The sequence below is a fragment of the Carassius auratus genome, chromosome 37 (genome assembly GCF_003368295.1).
Source record: "Carassius auratus strain Wakin chromosome 37, ASM336829v1, whole genome shotgun sequence".
NCBI lineage: Eukaryota > Metazoa > Chordata > Actinopteri > Cypriniformes > Cyprinidae > Carassius > Carassius auratus.
This window is the reverse complement of record NC_039279.1, coordinates 28,861-46,949: the sequence shown is the minus strand read 5'-3', so window position 1 is coordinate 46,949 and position 18,089 is coordinate 28,861. Positions and strand designations below refer to the sequence as shown.

The window sequence follows — 18,089 nt, the reverse complement described above, 5'->3', positions numbered from 1 at the left end:
AGTTTTTCCCTTTATCCAAATATTAAATAACCATTAATTTGTCTAATGTTATCCTGCTACTTAGCATGTTGTTTCCCAGCTGTTTTTAAGACATTAGTTAATTTTTGGGTTTATGTTTGAGTTTTTAGTTGCTTTAAAAATATGTAACTCTTTGTGTTAAAATTTTGCACCTCTAAAGATCTCCATCTTAAAGCCACTGCCTGCATCCTTCCAGTGGTTTTTAATTAATAAAATATATTATATAATATATATATAATATTAACCATCATTTATATGGTTAAACTTTATTCACAATCAGAATTATAACATTATTAAATTAAGTGCCATTCATCTTTTCAGTCACCTTTAGCTCACTCATTGGTGATTTTATATTACTCTTTTTGTAAAGCAGCTTTGGAAAAAACAAGAAAGAAAATGAAATCAAACTGACTTGCCATCATTCCATCTACATTTAGATTAATTCAAGCACAGAGTGAAAGAATGTGTTTGTGAATGCAGGTGGACACAAGGAAACAATCCGTTCAAATAACAAATATCTCCATGTCACATGAAAAACTGGTTTAAGACATTGTTAAGAAATTACTCTTGGTTCCAGTAAAGGTCCACCCACTGGTATTAATAAAGGCACTGATGAGATCGTGAGAGCTGGAGATCATCATCGGCTGCTGAAGAGAGAATCTCTCTGAGTTTGCTCTGCAGCAGCATTTAACCTCAGGTACATATTTCTCTAAATGTCATCGCATTGGGCTCTAAAGACTAGGGAGCTACTTAAAAAAATATGTTTGTTTATTTAGTTATTTCTTTATAATAGTTAATACCCTTTTAGTAAAAATTCCTTTAAAAAAATCTTAAATCTAAAAGAATATAATATTCTTATACTATATAATTAATTTAGGAATATAAGAATGTATGTGTATTTGTTGTAAATGTGTGTGCAGGTGCAGGATCTGCCTTTCGTCACAATGAGGTTTCTGATCTCTCTGTGTGTGTCACTACTGCTGCTGATTAATGGTGAGAGTTTTATCATCTGTCATCTGCTTGAGAATAATTAGTAGTTTTTCCCTAATATTAATTAATTATGTTTGTATTGTGTATTCAACAGGTGAAATAATCAATGGACAAACTACAGGTACAATAATTATTTACTTAATCACTTATTTTTCCACCTTTGCTTTCCTTTACAACTGTAAAAAGACGTATAAAAGGAATAATTGAACTAGATTAATTATTGATATGAATTCTCATATTTCAACATTTCTATTGTGTTTAATATCAGTTTTTTTCCTTTTATATATATATATATATATATATATATATATATATATATATATATATATATATATATATATTTTTTTTTTTTTTTTTTTTAAATAATCACTTCTATGAAAAAATATTTTATTATTTAATTATTGACTATATAATGTGTTTAGACAAAAGTACAAAAATATTATGTTTAGTCAGGTTTGACTTATAAGAACATTTTATTTCTCACAATTGTGACCTCATTTCTCATAATTCCAACTTTACATTTCACAACAATGAGATTCTTTAGTAACTGACAATTTATACAGTATCTATTAATATGTGTTAATTTATGAAATGGTCTTCCAGTGTATTTCACTGTATTAAAGCACTATATATCAGGAAGACTCAAATGTCAGGTTTGCTAAAGACATATTTATAGAAATGCCTTGAAGTCAAAATCAGACAAGAAATCACATTGAATTATAAACAAACTAATAAGGTTGGAAAGATGTGGCTGATCAATACTGAAGAAAGCAGGTAAATATGCATGTAGATAAGAAGATGATGAACAGGTGAAGTGGGTGGAGCAACAGATGATCCGTGATTGACAGCAGAACAGTAACACCAGACTTCACCTGCTGGACAGAGCTGGAACAGCAGGAACTGAAAACCAATGAGAAAGAGAGAGAGGATAGTAGACATGACAACTATATCACATTTTTAAGGAAATTGTACATTTTTACATACTGCATGCATACAACTTAGATTACATACATTATTTTCACTTTATGGTGTCAATAAACATTTTCAGATTTTATTGAAAGCCTCAGTGCTTCAGTACTTCTAGAAAATAAATGTTTCCTGTACAAATGCAAACAAGTGGTACTATAATACTATATAATACTATATTTACAATACAGATTTACTTTACAGCCTATTCAAAATAAATATATATTTTGAGATTTTAAGAGCCATTTGAGCTGATGGAAGTGAATATAGCTCCTATAAATGAAAGCAGATCTAGTTAGTAAATCTTTTTAAATTAGTGAGAGAATGTTTTAAACTGAGGATACAAGTTCAGTCAGTTTATATAACCCCTCCCTAGTGTAGTATCCCAATATCTTATCAGGTCATAAAGACACAACTGTTTGCCACATAAATAGAGAGTATATATATCATCACAGGACTGTCCTTTTTTATGTCTTTATTCTCTCAGAATCTACAACTTCCAGCTCTGACCCCTGCTATGATTATAACATACTTGATGAATACTGGAGAGACATACGGCAAAACCTGTATCAGTACTCTGGACAGGATGACACTCTTGTTGAATGGAGTGGCTGGTATCGGCTGTATCTGAATGGAGAAAGTGCTCAGATGTCTGAGTGGTGTGTGAGTTTTGTGGGATGTGGTGGCGAAACTGGGCTGTATCTCAACGGCTCTCATCCAAGAGTTGAGGATGGAGTGGTGACCCGTGAAGTTTTGGGAAGTTATATGTGGGGGTGGTGGTGGTATTCCAATCAGTGTGGAGCCTACTCATCCACCTCCATCCAAGTCAAAGCCTGTCCAGGAGATTATTATGTCTATGAATTTGTCAAACCCATCATATCAGCCCCTGGACCTTCATATTGTGCAGGTGAAATTTTAACTCTTTTCCTCTTCAAAATTTTGAGACTTAAGAGTTCATTGTCTGATTATTTTATAATTTAACATGAATTTTAATTTATTATTTAATTTAAACATGGTTTAACCAGTTAGAATCAGTGCAGTTCATTAAACATTCTGTAGGTTCTTTGTAATTCTCCCTATACTCTCATAGCACTCCTCTACTGTAGATCTCATGTTAGTTGTAACACAGTTCCTCAAATTTCACAACTCTAGATGAACCAATAACAGCACATTTCTGCTGTACGTGATGTGTTTTTTGCATGTTATTATAATACATAATCACTAAATTACTCCATTCTTAATGAATAGCTCTACATAATTGACCTGTCCTCCACCTAAAAATTAATTCAAACAGTTTTTGTTGTTTAAATGTTAGGATTTATGTGTGTTAGTCTATACACCCGTTTACTGTACATAACATTACTTCTTTTAAAAGTTAAACGTATCATTTTTTTCACAATGTAATACTCTGAATTGCCTTTAATGTACAGTAAATACAGTATTTTAACAGTACTTTTACAAATACCATGACAGTTGCTTTCCAAAGCTTCAGCAGTGATCCCTGCTACAACTATGAGTCTCTGGATCGTCCCTGGAGAGCCAACAATGAAAGTGGAGATAACGTTTGTGATGACTCTTTCTCCTGGAATGGCTGGTACCGGCTTTTCTACTATGGAATGAACATCCAGATGCCAGAGACCTGTGTTAATTCATACAGCTGTAACACAGGCATCAGTCTGTGGCTCAATGGTACTCATCCTCAGATAGAGGATGGAGTGGTGACCAGAGAGGTCTGTGGAGGGACTTACTGGGCTGGCTGCTGTAATTACAAGACAAACCCCATCAGAGTGAAAGCGTGTCCAGGAAATTACTATGTTTATGAACTTGTGAAACCACAAATCGGATGTTCAGGATACTGCACAGGTAGCTTCCTTTTTTACCACTTTTTAAAGTCTTTTAAACCATTTAAAATGATCTCAATCATGCCTTGAATGTCCTTCTTTGTAGATGTCAGCACTATTTCACAGGTGGCTTCTACTGTAAGTCCAGATATAGTCCCTGGATCCAGCATCACGTCGAGTAAGCTATATATTTATGTTTACAACTTTTAAATGCATTTATGGTAACACTTGAGATTAGGGAGCACTATTCCCCCATTAACTAGTTTCTAATTAGGTTCGATCTTACTAGCATATTGGCTGTTTACTAGTACCTACAAAGCACATTTAAATGCCTTATTCTGCATAACCATATTCCTGATCCCTCATCCTGATCCCCTATTCAAACATATACTGTTATGATCCTCGGGTCTAGTGTTCAGGGGTGACACATAATCAAATTTAACAATCTCTTGATTGTTTACTGGTAAAGATTTGCACTTATGAAGTTCTTCAGTGAAGTATAACTTGTTTGTTTTGATATCACACTTTACAGATTATGACCCGTGTGAAAACTACAATGTACTCAACAACTACTGGAGAAGCACACTCAATTCCTGGTCCATGTATGGATACATCTCTGATCATGATGACACTCTTGTAGAATGGGACGGCTGGTATCGGCTCTTCATTAATGAGTCGAGTGCTCAGATGCCTGAGTGGTGTTTTTATTACATGTCATGTGGAAGCATTAGTTCTCTGTGGCTTGGTGGATCTCATCCTCGTCTGGAAGATGGTGTTGTTACTCGTGAAGTTTACGGCTCTCGCTATGATCAGTGCAGTCGCTACAGGTCTGAACCAATCCAAGTTAAAGCTTGTCCTGGAAATTATTACGTCTACAAATTTACCAGACCAACTCTTTCAATACCATTACCAGTATATTGTGCAGGTATTGTGTGCATTCATTCATTATTATATCTGACATGCTTATTATCAGTTGTACTGTTGGTTTTCATATTACTATCTTGAATATAATAAATCTGATGTATGTGATGTTCTCTTTCTACCTTTTCATAATAGTACCTTTTACCACCCCAAGTGTGGACCCCTGCTACACTTACACCAGTCTGGATGAGCCTTGGAGAGCCACTGACAACTATATCTATACTAACAATTATTACTATGGCATGTGTGATTATAATGTGGAGTGGAATGGCTGGTACAGGATGTTCTATAATGGTCAAAATGCCCAGATGCCAGAATCATGTGTTAATTATGGCATGTGTGGCACTTATAACCCATTGTCACTCAATGGCACTCACCCACAGCTGGAAGATGGAGTGGTCACCCGTCAGGTCTGTACTTCTGAATGGTATGACTGCTGTGCTTACAGATCCCATCCTATAAGAGTCAAAGCCTGTCCTGGAAATTACTATGTTTATGAGTTTGTCAAACCAATGTTTTGTGGAGCTTACTGTGTAGGTGAGTATTTACTCATATGTAATTTATTCATTTACTTTTCAGTTTTTTTTTTTTACAAATTATTTACCAAGATTAAAAAAATGTCTTAGTACCAGAAGCCTCAAACCAGTCCACCCCATCAGTGTCTACAACAACAGAGAGAATTCCACCCATAGAATCCATTACTCCACTAATCACAACCACTGGTAAAGTCTTGTCTTGTTTCATTTATAAACTCTCATGTGTATCATTTTGCACATATTTTCATTACACACAGTCTCTAAAAAAATTGTTCTGTTTCTGTTGCATTAAACAAAAAATTACAGTTAAATTAACTTAATATGAGTAAAACTCACATAAGAAATTGTAATGCAGCTCACAAAATGAGAATGCAATATAAATGAGAAGGAAAAGACAACAGTTGTCTAAAGACTCCCTGTGTTACTTGACATATTCTGTTGCTTCTCTAACTCTATATATTACAGTTTATATAGAATTTTACAGATGGTTAATCAGAATAAAGTACTGAAGTGTTGTTTAATTCATAATGAAAAATATATCACCACTGTTTCTCAGACTTCTTTAGAATCCTTTCAAAAACTCAAATTGTTTGCAGACTACAACCATCAGGGGCAGGAAATAACCTTAATAGCATGTATACACGATAACATGGATAAAAGAAAAAAATCATAGAGAAAATTATAACATTTCAAGTTTATTTACTGATAGAATTTAATAGAGTTTATAGTCATATCTGATTTGGCACAAAGACGATTTTTTTTTTTCTCTCCATGATAGGACCCCTAATAAGTGGTCTATATGCAGACCACCACACACAAATCCCTCACTGCAAATAAGAGGTGAAGTGTGTTTTTAAATTGTTCTTCTTAATTGTGAAAGGGCACATTGCTGGCATCTTAAATCCAATTTTTTTTTTCACAGCTAAATAAAATATGTTCAAACTCAAAAGAAACTATTTTCAGCTTTGAATAACTAAAAGCACAAGAGTAACAGGGAGCTTCAGGAAAGAGCATTCTGAAGATTTCATACCGCTACTTCAGTTTTACAAAGACAAGTATATAATATTAACTATGTCAGGAACATTTATGTTTTTAATGTTTCCATATCACCAGCTCCCCCTGTTGACCCCTGCTACAACTACACTGTCCTGGATGAACTGTGGAGAGCCACCAACAATCAACATTCCTCTCAAATAATGTGTGACATTTGGGTCAGCTGGAACGGCTGGTACCGTCTCTTCATTCAGGGTCAGAGCGTTCAGATGCCAGACACATGTGTTGGGGAGTATAGTTGTGGCACTGATGCTCCACTGTGGCTGAATGGAGGACATCCAACAGTTGAGGATGGAGTGGTCACTCGAGATGTCTGCGGTCACTATGACAATAACTGCTGCTTTTTTCAATCCAATCCCATTAAAGTCAAAGCCTGTCCAGGAGGGTATTATGTCTATGAGTTTGTGAACCCAAGTGCTTGCAGTTTGGCATACTGTGCAGGTAAATATTTATTTACATGTGCCCTTAGTTTATGAAAGAGATAATGCAGATTTTTCTAAAATATATTTATAATTTGTTTCAGATGCAAGCAACATAAACACTACATATACTACTATATATACAACCACAGCTGAAACTACAACCACAGAAACCACAACCATAGAAACTACAACCATGGACAATACGACTGGTAATATATTGCAGTGTGTTACAATGTGAAGGATTATTGTTTTGCATGAGCAAATCGGATCCATGTTATATATGTTTGTGATGCATGTAAATAATTCAAAATAATTCATAAAGTTACATAAGCTAATATATTATCAGCTATATTAAAGTAGGCAGAAGGCCACAGGTAATTACAGCCATGATGACGTGCATTCATATATCATCATTTCATGTTTTGTTGTATTTCATCATTTCATTGTATATATGAATTATTATTATTATTTTTTTATTATTATTGCAGGGCCATTTTATCCATATGGAACTGGAGACACAGTGAATGCACCCAGTGATGATGGGAGTTCATCAGTTATATACTTGCAGCAGCCATTCATATTTTTTGGACAAACATACAACCAAATTTATGTAAGTCACTTTGGAATGGGAGGATTTTCAATGCTGAGTGTCTGTAACTTAAAAATTAAAAAGTAAATGGGGAAAAACGACTGCAGTTTACATTTCTGTGACAAAAAATTATTTGTATTCTATAAGAATTCTGCACATACAGTAATAATAAGTCCTGTTCTATTTCAGGTCAACAACAATGGACACTTGACCTTTGACGGGGCATGGTACAGCTACTCTCCATACCAGTTCCCAGCCTATGGAGGGAAAGACCTCATTGCTCCATTCTGGACAGATATTGACAATGAGTGGAATGGTGTCATCTCATATCAACAGTACACCTCTGGCAGTGTCCTTACACAGGCAACACAAGACATAAACCAATACTTCCCTGACTTGAGTTTCTCTGCTTCATGGGTCTTTGTTGCAACATGGGATAGAGTTGCGTATTTCTACAATTCAGGAACTGTAAGTAGCCCAGTTTGTTCCATGGAAGTCTTCCGCTTCCGCTAAATAAACAAACAAACAAACAAATAAAAATCAGTACACCACATAACATTTTCTTTCTTCCTTTAAAAATATTCAGACTTTTTCTGTTTTTTTTTTTTTTTTTTAGGAAACATCTTTCCAAGTGGTTTTGATTTCAAATGGCCATCTTTCATTTGTTATAATGAACTATGGTGCAATTGCTCCAACACAACGATATGTACAGGTATGCACAAGATGACAAGTTTCTATGATAGGTATTGCATTTTCAATGATTAACTGAATAAGCAGACATCTGGATGTCTTCCAATCATTAGGCCGGTTATGACACTATCGACTCAAGCCACCATTTCTCAATTACTGGATCACTCCAGAATGACATCACCAGCCTACCACACAGCAGTAATGTCAATGTGCCAGGCAGATGGGCCTTCAGAACCGATCATGGATCACGGGGCTGTCAATTTAATGGTAATGTTACTGCCCTAACTGCATGCCACATTTGCTATTTGCAGCCAAACTATGAATGACCTATTCAAATTTAACTGTAGCATACTAGTGAACTATATGTGAGTCCTTCCAGTAATTACACAAATGATTTTAGGTTTTTATATAAATAAACCCTAAGTCTCTTTTACAGGTTTGCCAGTGCAGCTAGGAGACTCTTTCTGGAGTGATGCTGTCTGCCAGGAAAGATGCACCTGTACCAGAAGAGGCCTCCAGTGCAGCTTTGAGCCCTGCACTTATTCCCAAGCTTGTCGTCAAGCTGCTTTCCAATACTCTTGTCAGAACATTCAGCGGCAAACATGCACCATCTCTGGTGATCCTCACTACTACACCTTTGACAATCAGATTTTTCACTTTCAAGGAACCTGCACATATGTTCTGTCTGAGGTTAGTAATGTTGCTATGACTTTGTATTTATTGTATAGATTCGACAAGACTGGGGATTCTTTACTGATACTGATTTTTGACATTTTATAGGCTTGTGGAAATGGTTTGCCGTACTATCGCATTGAGGGAAAAAATGAGCATCGGGGTAGCACACATGTGTCATGGACTCGAATGGTCAGAGTATTTGTCTATAATGAAGAAATTGAACTGGTTAAAGATCACTATCATGAAGCAAAGGTAAGTATCACTGTTTTGCTGTAATATTGAGTTCAGCCATCCTTCCATTTTCCTAATTTCCTTTTTTTCAACATTGTCAAGGTTAATGGGACCTTTATAGCAACACCATTCACCCTCCACAATGGTTCCATCCAAGTCTATCAGTCAGGTTTTTCCTTGGCCATCAGCACAGATTTTGGTCTCCTAGTTACATATGATGCATATAGCTACGTCACCATCTCTGTACCTTATGACTACCAGAATGCCACATGTGGTCTGTGTGGAAACTATAACCTACATCCTGAAGATGACTTCCGTTCAATCTCTGGGGAGATCTTGAGCTCAGATATTGACTTTGCCAACTCTTGGAAGGTAGAGGGAGACACAGATCCTGAATGCCATGATGTCAGGTGCACAGGTCTAGGTTGTGCGGTTTGTACCGCCAATGAAATGAGCCTTTACAGTGACACAAACCACTGTGGGATTCTAGGAGATGTTTTGGGACCTTTTGCATCTTGCCACTCTGTGTTTTCGCCACAGACCTACATAGAGAACTGTGTCTATGACCTTTGCTTAGGAGGAGGGTACCAGCCGATTTTGTGCCAAGCTCTCAATGTGTATTCTGCTCAATGCCAACAACAGGGTGTACAACTAGGGCAGTGGAGACAACCAGGCTTTTGCGGTAAGTGCCTTGTTATGTCTTCAGTAGAACTTAGTTTTGCATTCAACTTTGTGTAACTGAAATAACTGTGCAGTGTGAAAGATCACAGAGTTTGATGCATATTCCTACTTCTGCCCTCCATTTCCAGAGATTCAATGTCCTGAGCACAGTCATTTTGAGTCCCAAGGAACAAGCTGCCCTGCCACATGCAGCAACCCCTTTGCCCCAATAAACTGTCCCCTGCCTAATCAGGAGAGCTGCATTTGTGATGATGGGTACATCCTCAGCGCTGGGCAGTGTGTAGCTGAAGTAAACTGTGGCTGTGTCTTTGAGGGCTTCTATTACTCTGAAGGACAGTCGGTAGTGTTGGGCGAGGACTGTGGGAGGCAATGCGTTTGCAATAGCAGGTCAATGGTGTGCACTCAACACCAGTGTGGTCCAGCTGAAGTGTGTGGACTCCATAATGGTGTAAGGGGTTGCAGACCTATCAGTTATGCTACCTGTTCAGTTGAAAGCCTGGGTTCATACCACACCTTTGATGGACAAACTTTCAGATACCCAGGAGCTTGTGGACTGACCCTTGCAAGAGTGATGGGGCCATCCCAACTGCCATACTTTGTATTGACAGTTGAGAAAGTACCCAGAGGCCTTCAAGACTTTTCCAGGTTCCTGAAGTTTGAGACAGGGGGAACACATGTTTCCATTGAATTGGGAGAAGGTAGCAATGTACAGGTTAGGCAATGGTTTTTTTTCAGCATTTAACCATTATCTAAAACTCAAATGCTAGATCAAAGTCAGACTTTTTTTTTTCTCCTCAGGTGGATGGACAGATGGTTGGTCTACCTATAAGTGTTGGTTCCAGTCAAATCCATATCTATCACAGCAGTGCAAGAGGTTTTGTTTTGGAGACAAACTTTGGAGTGACTGTTAGAGCTGACTGGCCACACATTGTCCGAATCATAGCTCCAACCACTTACAATGGTACACTTGGAGGTCTGTGTGGGAACTTGAATGGAAACGTTGAAGATGAATTCTACAGCCCAAATGGTGTCCTGATGGATGACTCCCAGCTTTTTGCAGACAGCTGGCGTGATGGATCCCTTTCAGCCCACTGTGAGGACCCAACTGACATGTGGGAACCAGGTCAATATCAGAACAGGAGTGAGTTCAGAGAGCACTGCAGCATCATGGCCATGAATGATGGACCATTTGCTGAGTGTAGCAGAACACTAGACCCTTGGCAACGGATTGAAGATTGCATTCAGATGCTGGAGCAGACGGGCGGTGCTAGGGAGGCTCTATGTGAGGCCCTGCGAGGCTACACACTGCACTGCCAACAGAATGGCATCGGAGTTGGAGAGTGGAGGAGTTTCACCCACTGTGGTTAGTATCTTGTAATATGATATGATTTTCAGAATTAAAACCATATATATCCTTCAAAGTGCTGATCATTCATTGTCATTTTCATGTTTTATCTTAAACCTCCCAGATCCGAACTGTCCAGCAAATACCCATTTTGAATTGTGTGGCACATCCTGTCCTGCATCCTGCCCTAGTCTCTCATTTCCCTTCCAGTGCACGCTGCCATGCCAGGGGGGTTGCCAGTGCAATGATGGACTGGTGCTGGATGGAGATCACTGTGTTCCCCCCACTGGCTGCGGCTGCCACTATGATGGGCGTTATCGGCAGCCTGGGGAGCAGTTCTGGCATGGTGAAGAGTGTCAGTTCCTGTGTGTCTGTGATGGAATCACTGGAAATGTCCGTTGCACACCATCATCATGCAGTGAACAGGAGATCTGCCGTGTGGTGGATGGGGAGTATGGCTGCCATCCTAATCCACATGGTAGCTGTTATGCTTCAGGAGACCCACATTATAAGTCTTTTGATGGAACATATTTTGACTTTCAAGGCAGATGCCGATATGTTCTGGCCAAAGTATGTGATGACACTCGTGGTCTACCGCACTTCCAGGTCGATGCAAAAAATGATGGGTGGCATGAATGGCCAGTGTCAATAACTGTCGAAGTTTTTGTCAACGTCTCTGGGCACCTTGTGCACATGTCACAGGACATGAACGGTTATTCTGCTGTCAAGGTAAGCTGTTCAAACTCACTGAAAATGTCCATGGAGTATTTGTACTATGAAAAACTATATTGTTCTCATTATTCATTACCATCTCTACTTTTTCCTCAACCAGGTTGATGAAGAGATCAGAAACCTTCCAGTCTACCTTGACTCTGGTCGGGTCTCTGTCTACTCCACAGGACAGTTTGTATATGTCTCAACTGACTTTGGTTTCGGTGTCAGTTATGGTGGTTCCTGGCAGTTAAACATTGTTGTGCCAGCAGACTACAATGGAGTTGTGTGTGGCATTTGTGGCAACTTCAATGGCCTTCCCGAAGATGACTTCCTCACTCCTTCAGGTGTTCTGGCACATTCAGCAGACCAGTTTGGGGCAGAATGGATGGCTGAAAATGACACGTCATACAATCATGACTGTGGAGGCGGCATCAATCCTGGCAATTGCCACGATGAGAGCACAACTCTGATCTCACAAGCCTTGTGTGAGATCATCAGGGACAGTCAGGGTCCCTTTAGCTTCTGCCATGGTTCTGTCGATCCACAAGCCTACTTTGATAACTGTGTGTTTGATGTGTGCATTTCTGAGAACAGTAATGATGTCTTGTGTCACTCTGTCCAAGCCTATGTGAGTGCATGTCAATCTGCCAATACTGTTGTCTATCCCTGGAGAGAAAGTGCATCCTGTGGTAAGTACAGTCTGTAAAATTTGTAAAAATACCAACCACAAATGAATTTGTTTTCTTTATTCAATGAGTTGTCCCCTTTTATTTCAAAGATTTCATATTGCACATGATATTAATTGCATTCTACAAATACACTTTGTTGTTGCATTTCTAGTCATGGAGTGCTCCTCAAACATCCCAAACAGCCATTATGAGGTGTGTGGCACAGACTGTGGCCATACATGCGCCAGCAGCATTGATGCTAGCTGTGAACACACATGCTCCGAAGGTTGTTTCTGTGATGAGGGATTTGTGAGGAGTGGAGGACTCTGCATACCAGTGGAGCAATGTGGCTGCTTGTATGATGGATTCTACTATAATGTAAGGATTTAAGTATTATGTTTTCGTTTAAGTATTATCACATAGGGGCAAAGGATAATGAGGCACACAGCTTTTTATAAGGTTTTTTTTTGTAGGTGAATATACTCATTGACATTATGTCATGAACACGTAAAGTGCATCATTATCATTATTTTTTTTATAGATTGGTGAACAGTTCTGGGATTCAACATGTTCCCAACGCTGTCAGTGTTTTGCTCCAAATGATCTACGCTGCTCTCCATCTGGCTGCCCACCGACCATGGATTGTGCGGTCAGAAATGGACATCGTGACTGCTACAGTCCAATGTCTACCTGCACAGTCTGGGGTGACCCCCACTACATCACCTTTGATGGAGCTGTGGCCCACTTTCAGGTATGAATTAGTAATCTCTGCTATTTTTGTAGACAATTACCTTAACTGTTGTTTTATGACCCAATTCTAGGGGATAACTTCTTTAACAGTCCAGTTTATTCAAAGGAGGGCTATTGGTGTTAGACTATCTAAACGGCAAATATATTTACAGACTATACAAATATATAAAATATACTAATATACTAAATATACAGCATAATATTTTACATGGCACTGAAAATTATTTTATTTGTGAATTTATTTAATGTCTTACAAGAAACATCTTGGTATGAAGTTGCAGCTGTTTTGCAAATGAAAGAAATGATGAAGACTATGTGCATTGTGTTCTGTTAGGGAACTTGCTCATATGAGATTGCTCAGACCTGTGGTAATGTGACCGAAAATGATCTGGAGTTCCGTGTGGTGGCCACCAACAGGCACCGTGGGAACATGGTGGTATCATTTGTGTCTGCAGTGGATGTTTGGTTGTCTCAGCATGGACAACAGACGCACATCACAATTGGGCAGAACAGGAAAGTTAAAGTAAGTTGGACTTCAAATGCTGTCAATGTAAAAAAATATTATCTTTCACTTTCTCTCTTTTGAGATGTTGAAATTTTATAATTTCCTTCTAGGTTGATGGGACCGCCATTGACTCACCAACGTATCAAAACAATGATCTAGTAGAGATACGTGAGGAGCAGGGATTCGTAATTCTAAATGCTTTCAATGAATTCATTGTCCATTTTGATGGACATAACAGTCTTCTAGTCAGAGCAAGTGAAAGATTCTATGGATCTCTGTGCGGAATGTGTGGAAATTTCAATGGTAATCCTGCAGATGATAAAGTGCTGCCGAGTGGAGACCCCGCTCCTGATGATGATTCCTTTGGCCACAGCTGGCAATCAGACACCAGCATCCCAGGGTAAGAACCATGAGACGTTAGGACAGCTGTTTTTACCTGGTCGGTCATTCTCAGGTTTATTTTGATAATAAAACTGGACAGGGAAAAAGGTCCAAAGGTTTAATTTTTCTTTTGTTTACTATATTTAGTATTTTATAGAGTTAATACACAGTGTCCAATTTAAAATATCTCATGCAAATTTATTGCCTAAAAACAAGTTGAGAATAATGTTTGTTGTTCACCTGTGAACTCTTTGTTTGTCCAAGAGATGAAATAGTGTAACCATTTAACTGACTTTCATTTTTTCATGTGTTCTTCAGCTGTGGTGCCAGAGACCAGACTGGTAATGCTGATGAGTGTCCATCCAGACAGAGATATTCTGATCTCTGTAGTATTATCACCAACACCACTGGCCCCTTCCAGAACTGCCATCTTCATGTTGACCCTGCACCTTACTACTATTCTTGTGTGTATGATCTGTGTCTGTACACACGTGCAAATGGCATGTTATGCTCAGCTGTTGAGGCCTATGAGACAGCTTGTGCCATCTTGGAGATACAGATCCCAGAATGGCGCTCGGCTCTGCGGTGTGGTAAGTCTTGTTAACATGTCATTCAACCCAGATTATTGTTTGACAAACTGCTTCCAAATTTATTCAGTCCATGAAAGAGCTTTGATTCATGAACTGATTTTGCTAATCTAACCTTTAACAAATCTGACATTGCTAGTTCTTAGTTGCAATTCCACAGCTAACATAGACTTAGACATGTATAGGGTGTTTATATAGATCATTTAAAAATAAATTTATAAAATCTCAGTTAAAATAGACTAACAGACAAAAAATTCTAACACGCTAATATTTGTGTATCTCATTGGGAAAATTATTGAACATTTTGAAATTCACTTTAAATCGTTAGAAATGTATCTATTTTTATTACCTTGAGGAATGTAAAGCAAAGTTTATTCAGGGTGCTCAGAATGTTGAGCTCTGGCTCTGTTATTATGACTTAATGTCTCTTATATTTCATCTATCTCTGCTTCTCTTAGATGTGAGAGATCGCTGCTCTGAGCTTAGCTGCTCTGAGGATGAGTGGTGTGGGAAGAAAAGTGGTGTCTATGGCTGTTTGTGTAACGATGACCTACCCAGACCTCAAGCTGACTCGTTTGGTTGGTAACATTCCACAGCAAATATGATTTTTTTTTTTAAACATTTAATTGTTTAATATTTCTGACAATCATTAGATTTTTTTTCTCTCTCTCTCAGACTTCTCAGAGAGCTGTGAAAGCAGCTCTGGCTCCATGTCTGTGTCTCGCTGTCAGCTCTTTGAGGCTGGTTTTCCAGCTGACGTCTTACACCTCAATGATCCCAGCTGCAGAGGAACAGTCCGGAATGGCAGAGTGGAATTCCATTTTGATAATGATGAACATATCTGTGGCACAAATCTTCTGGTAGGATATATTATGTATAATCTATTCAAAAACACTATCCAAACATTTGTAGTGTTTGATAAAACCAATAGTTGAATCAGATGATAATTTTGGGGGTTTTATATTTTTTAAAGTTTTTATTGTTTTCAAATCAGTCAAAATGTTAAACATGTTGTCCACAGGCCAACGGCACCCACTTCATCTACAGTAACTATATTCTGGGGACACCGAGGTCAGAAGGTCTCATCAGCAGAGAGAAAATCCTCAAGCTTTCTTTCAGCTGTGCTTATCCTCAAACACAAACACTTTCCATGAATGTGGAAATCAATCCACTGGAGAGGTGCGAGTCAAATTCAGATTTGCTGTTTTATTAAAGGAGTACAATTATAGCCATAAAGCAGAGTAGTTTTAACACAGGTCTATCCATTATTTCACCAGCATTGTGCACAAGACTCTTCCCGCTGGAGAAGGCAGATATCAGGTTCGGATGATTCCATATGAGGATGATGAGTTTACTCGTCCCTTCACTGGTAGAGTGGATGCAGAGCTGGACCAGAAGATGAATGTGGAAGTGCGTGTCGAGGGGGTGGACAGCCGTCAGTTTGCTCTGGTGATGGACACGTGTTGGGCTACACCTGTGAATGATCCTGATTACAGTCTCCGCTGGGATCTCATCCTCACAGAGTAAAGCTGTGCTGTTTTAGGATAACCTGTGAAACTTTGTCTTTCAGTATTTCAAGATTAAAGCACAGGATTCTATTTTTGTATAGTGGAAAGAAAGAAAATAATTTGATTTGTTGATTGTCATTGTTAATATTCTCAGGTGTCCCAATCCAAATGATGACACAGTGGAGCTGCTGCAGAACGGCGTCTCGACATCCAGCCGTTTCTCCTTCAGGATGTTCATCTTCACTGCAAACTCCACTAAACTTTACCTGCACTGCGCTGTTCACCTGTGCCTTCTGTCAAGCAATCGCTGCTCAACGGTGAGTTTACAAAACCTCTCAGAATTATTAATATATTTCTGTGTATAGGATGTAATGGTTAAATTGTAAGGGTTTAAGAATTTACCACTTATAAAACCCTGTTGATCAAACATTAAAAATTGGAAGGAAAATTTTACCCTTAATCTCTATGGCGGTAAAGCTTGTCTTCTGCTGGAGACGTTGTGCATGCCTTTTCATGTTTGTGCAATGATATTTGCATTCACGCAACTGGGTTTTTGCATTTCTCTTTTAGGACTGTAACTCTGAACATCAGTGGAGAGAGCGCAGGTCTCTGGACTTCCATGACAGTGCTTCCATATCCTTGGGTCCTCTGATGTTGTCTGAAGGAAGCACAGGTGATCATTAAACTTTAAATTAAATATTTATTTATGTATTTTACAAATAAAGGTTTCTGTTGATTTCTGCTCTCAATACATTACATTTTACTGCATTTGTTCCCTGTCCACAGATAAGTGGGTCCCACAGCAAGTGAAGGTTTCCGAGGCTTCTCGTCTGTGTGCTTCTCTGATGCTTTTACTTGTTCCTCTGTTTGGATTCCTGAACTTGTTTTAATGTTTTCCTTCAAATATAATGTTATATTTTACATGCTTAATTTCTAATGGCATTTTGATGAATATCGGAGGGTAAATGTCTTCTTGTCATAAATGTATTTTTTTGTTCCATATTCAGTTTTACATTAATTGTTCTGTACTAAATGAATTTTATTTTACTTGTACTACATTACCAGAGACAATCAGATTCTTGTTTTTTCTTGCTTAATCATGCAAAATTATTAAAAAGTAATACCTGGTCTGCAGTTGCTTTTTTAATCATCCAACTTTTTATAAAATTTGACAAACAACCTGTTCCAGATCACTTTCTAATTATTTTAAAATTACAAAAGAACTAAACAAAACCCAAACAGGCAAAGCATGACAAACAGAGTTGGGAAGTACAATATCTGACTAAAATGTATGCCATATTTGAATCATGATAGAGAGTCAAGTGATTTAATATACTTTGAACAGCATAACTCATGTCTGTAAGAAGAAGGTAAAAACGATATAGAAATGTGTTTACTGAATTTATTATAAGGCATATATTATAGGGACACAAAATGCTGTTGAAATTATCTAGAAGGTAAAGTTTGACACAACTTACCACAAAATTATTTTGCATAGACTTGAACACTTTGTTGGCATTAATGGAAGTGCATTAGCATTGTTTAAATCCTACTTATATGACTGCCATCAATTCATAGCAGTGAATGAAGAGGTATCATATCAATCACAAGTGCAGTATGGAGTACCTCAAGGCTCAGTACTAGGGCCACTACTCTTCATGCTTTATATGTTACTCTTGGGAGATATCATCAGGAAACATGGTGTTAGCTTTCACTGTTATGCTGATGATACACAGCTCTATATTTCCTCGCAGCCTGGTGAAACACACCAATTTGAAAAACTAATGAAATGCACAGTCGATAATTCTAATGCTTTATTGGGTGATTGTTCTGTACGCTTAGTAAACAAACTACAGCTAGTCCAAAATGCAGCAGAAAGAGTTCTTACTAGAACCAGGAAGTATGACCATATTAGCCCGGTCCTGTCAACGTTGCACTGGCTCCCTATCAAACATCGTATAGATTTTAAAATATTGCTTATTACTTATAAAGCCCTGAATGGTTTAGCACCTCAGTAT

General features: G+C 38.1%; 1 protein-coding gene across 1 annotated transcript; it reads left to right on the top strand.

Moving 5' to 3' along the window:
* The first annotated feature begins 630 nt into the window (after positions 1-630).
* Positions 631-17,201, top strand: LOC113055773 (alpha-tectorin-like). Its single transcript, XM_026222121.1, has 34 exons — positions 631-715; positions 939-1,011; positions 1,103-1,129; positions 2,462-2,881; positions 3,448-3,837; positions 3,922-3,993; positions 4,348-4,740; positions 4,872-5,273; positions 5,363-5,458; positions 6,386-6,766; positions 6,849-6,956; positions 7,236-7,357; positions 7,526-7,804; positions 7,953-8,048; positions 8,140-8,293; positions 8,463-8,716; positions 8,807-8,953; positions 9,035-9,614; positions 9,742-10,325; positions 10,412-10,976; positions 11,083-11,687; positions 11,791-12,361; positions 12,513-12,718; positions 12,882-13,091; positions 13,425-13,613; positions 13,706-13,995; positions 14,295-14,566; positions 15,022-15,141; positions 15,239-15,423; positions 15,585-15,742; positions 15,841-16,086; positions 16,226-16,388; positions 16,642-16,744; positions 16,858-17,201. Exons 2-34 carry the CDS (start codon positions 963-965, stop codon positions 16,959-16,961), a joined length of 8,541 nt encoding a protein of 2,846 aa, XP_026077906.1. The 5' UTR covers positions 631-715; positions 939-962; the 3' UTR covers positions 16,962-17,201.
* Positions 17,202-18,089: the final 888 nt, after the last annotated feature.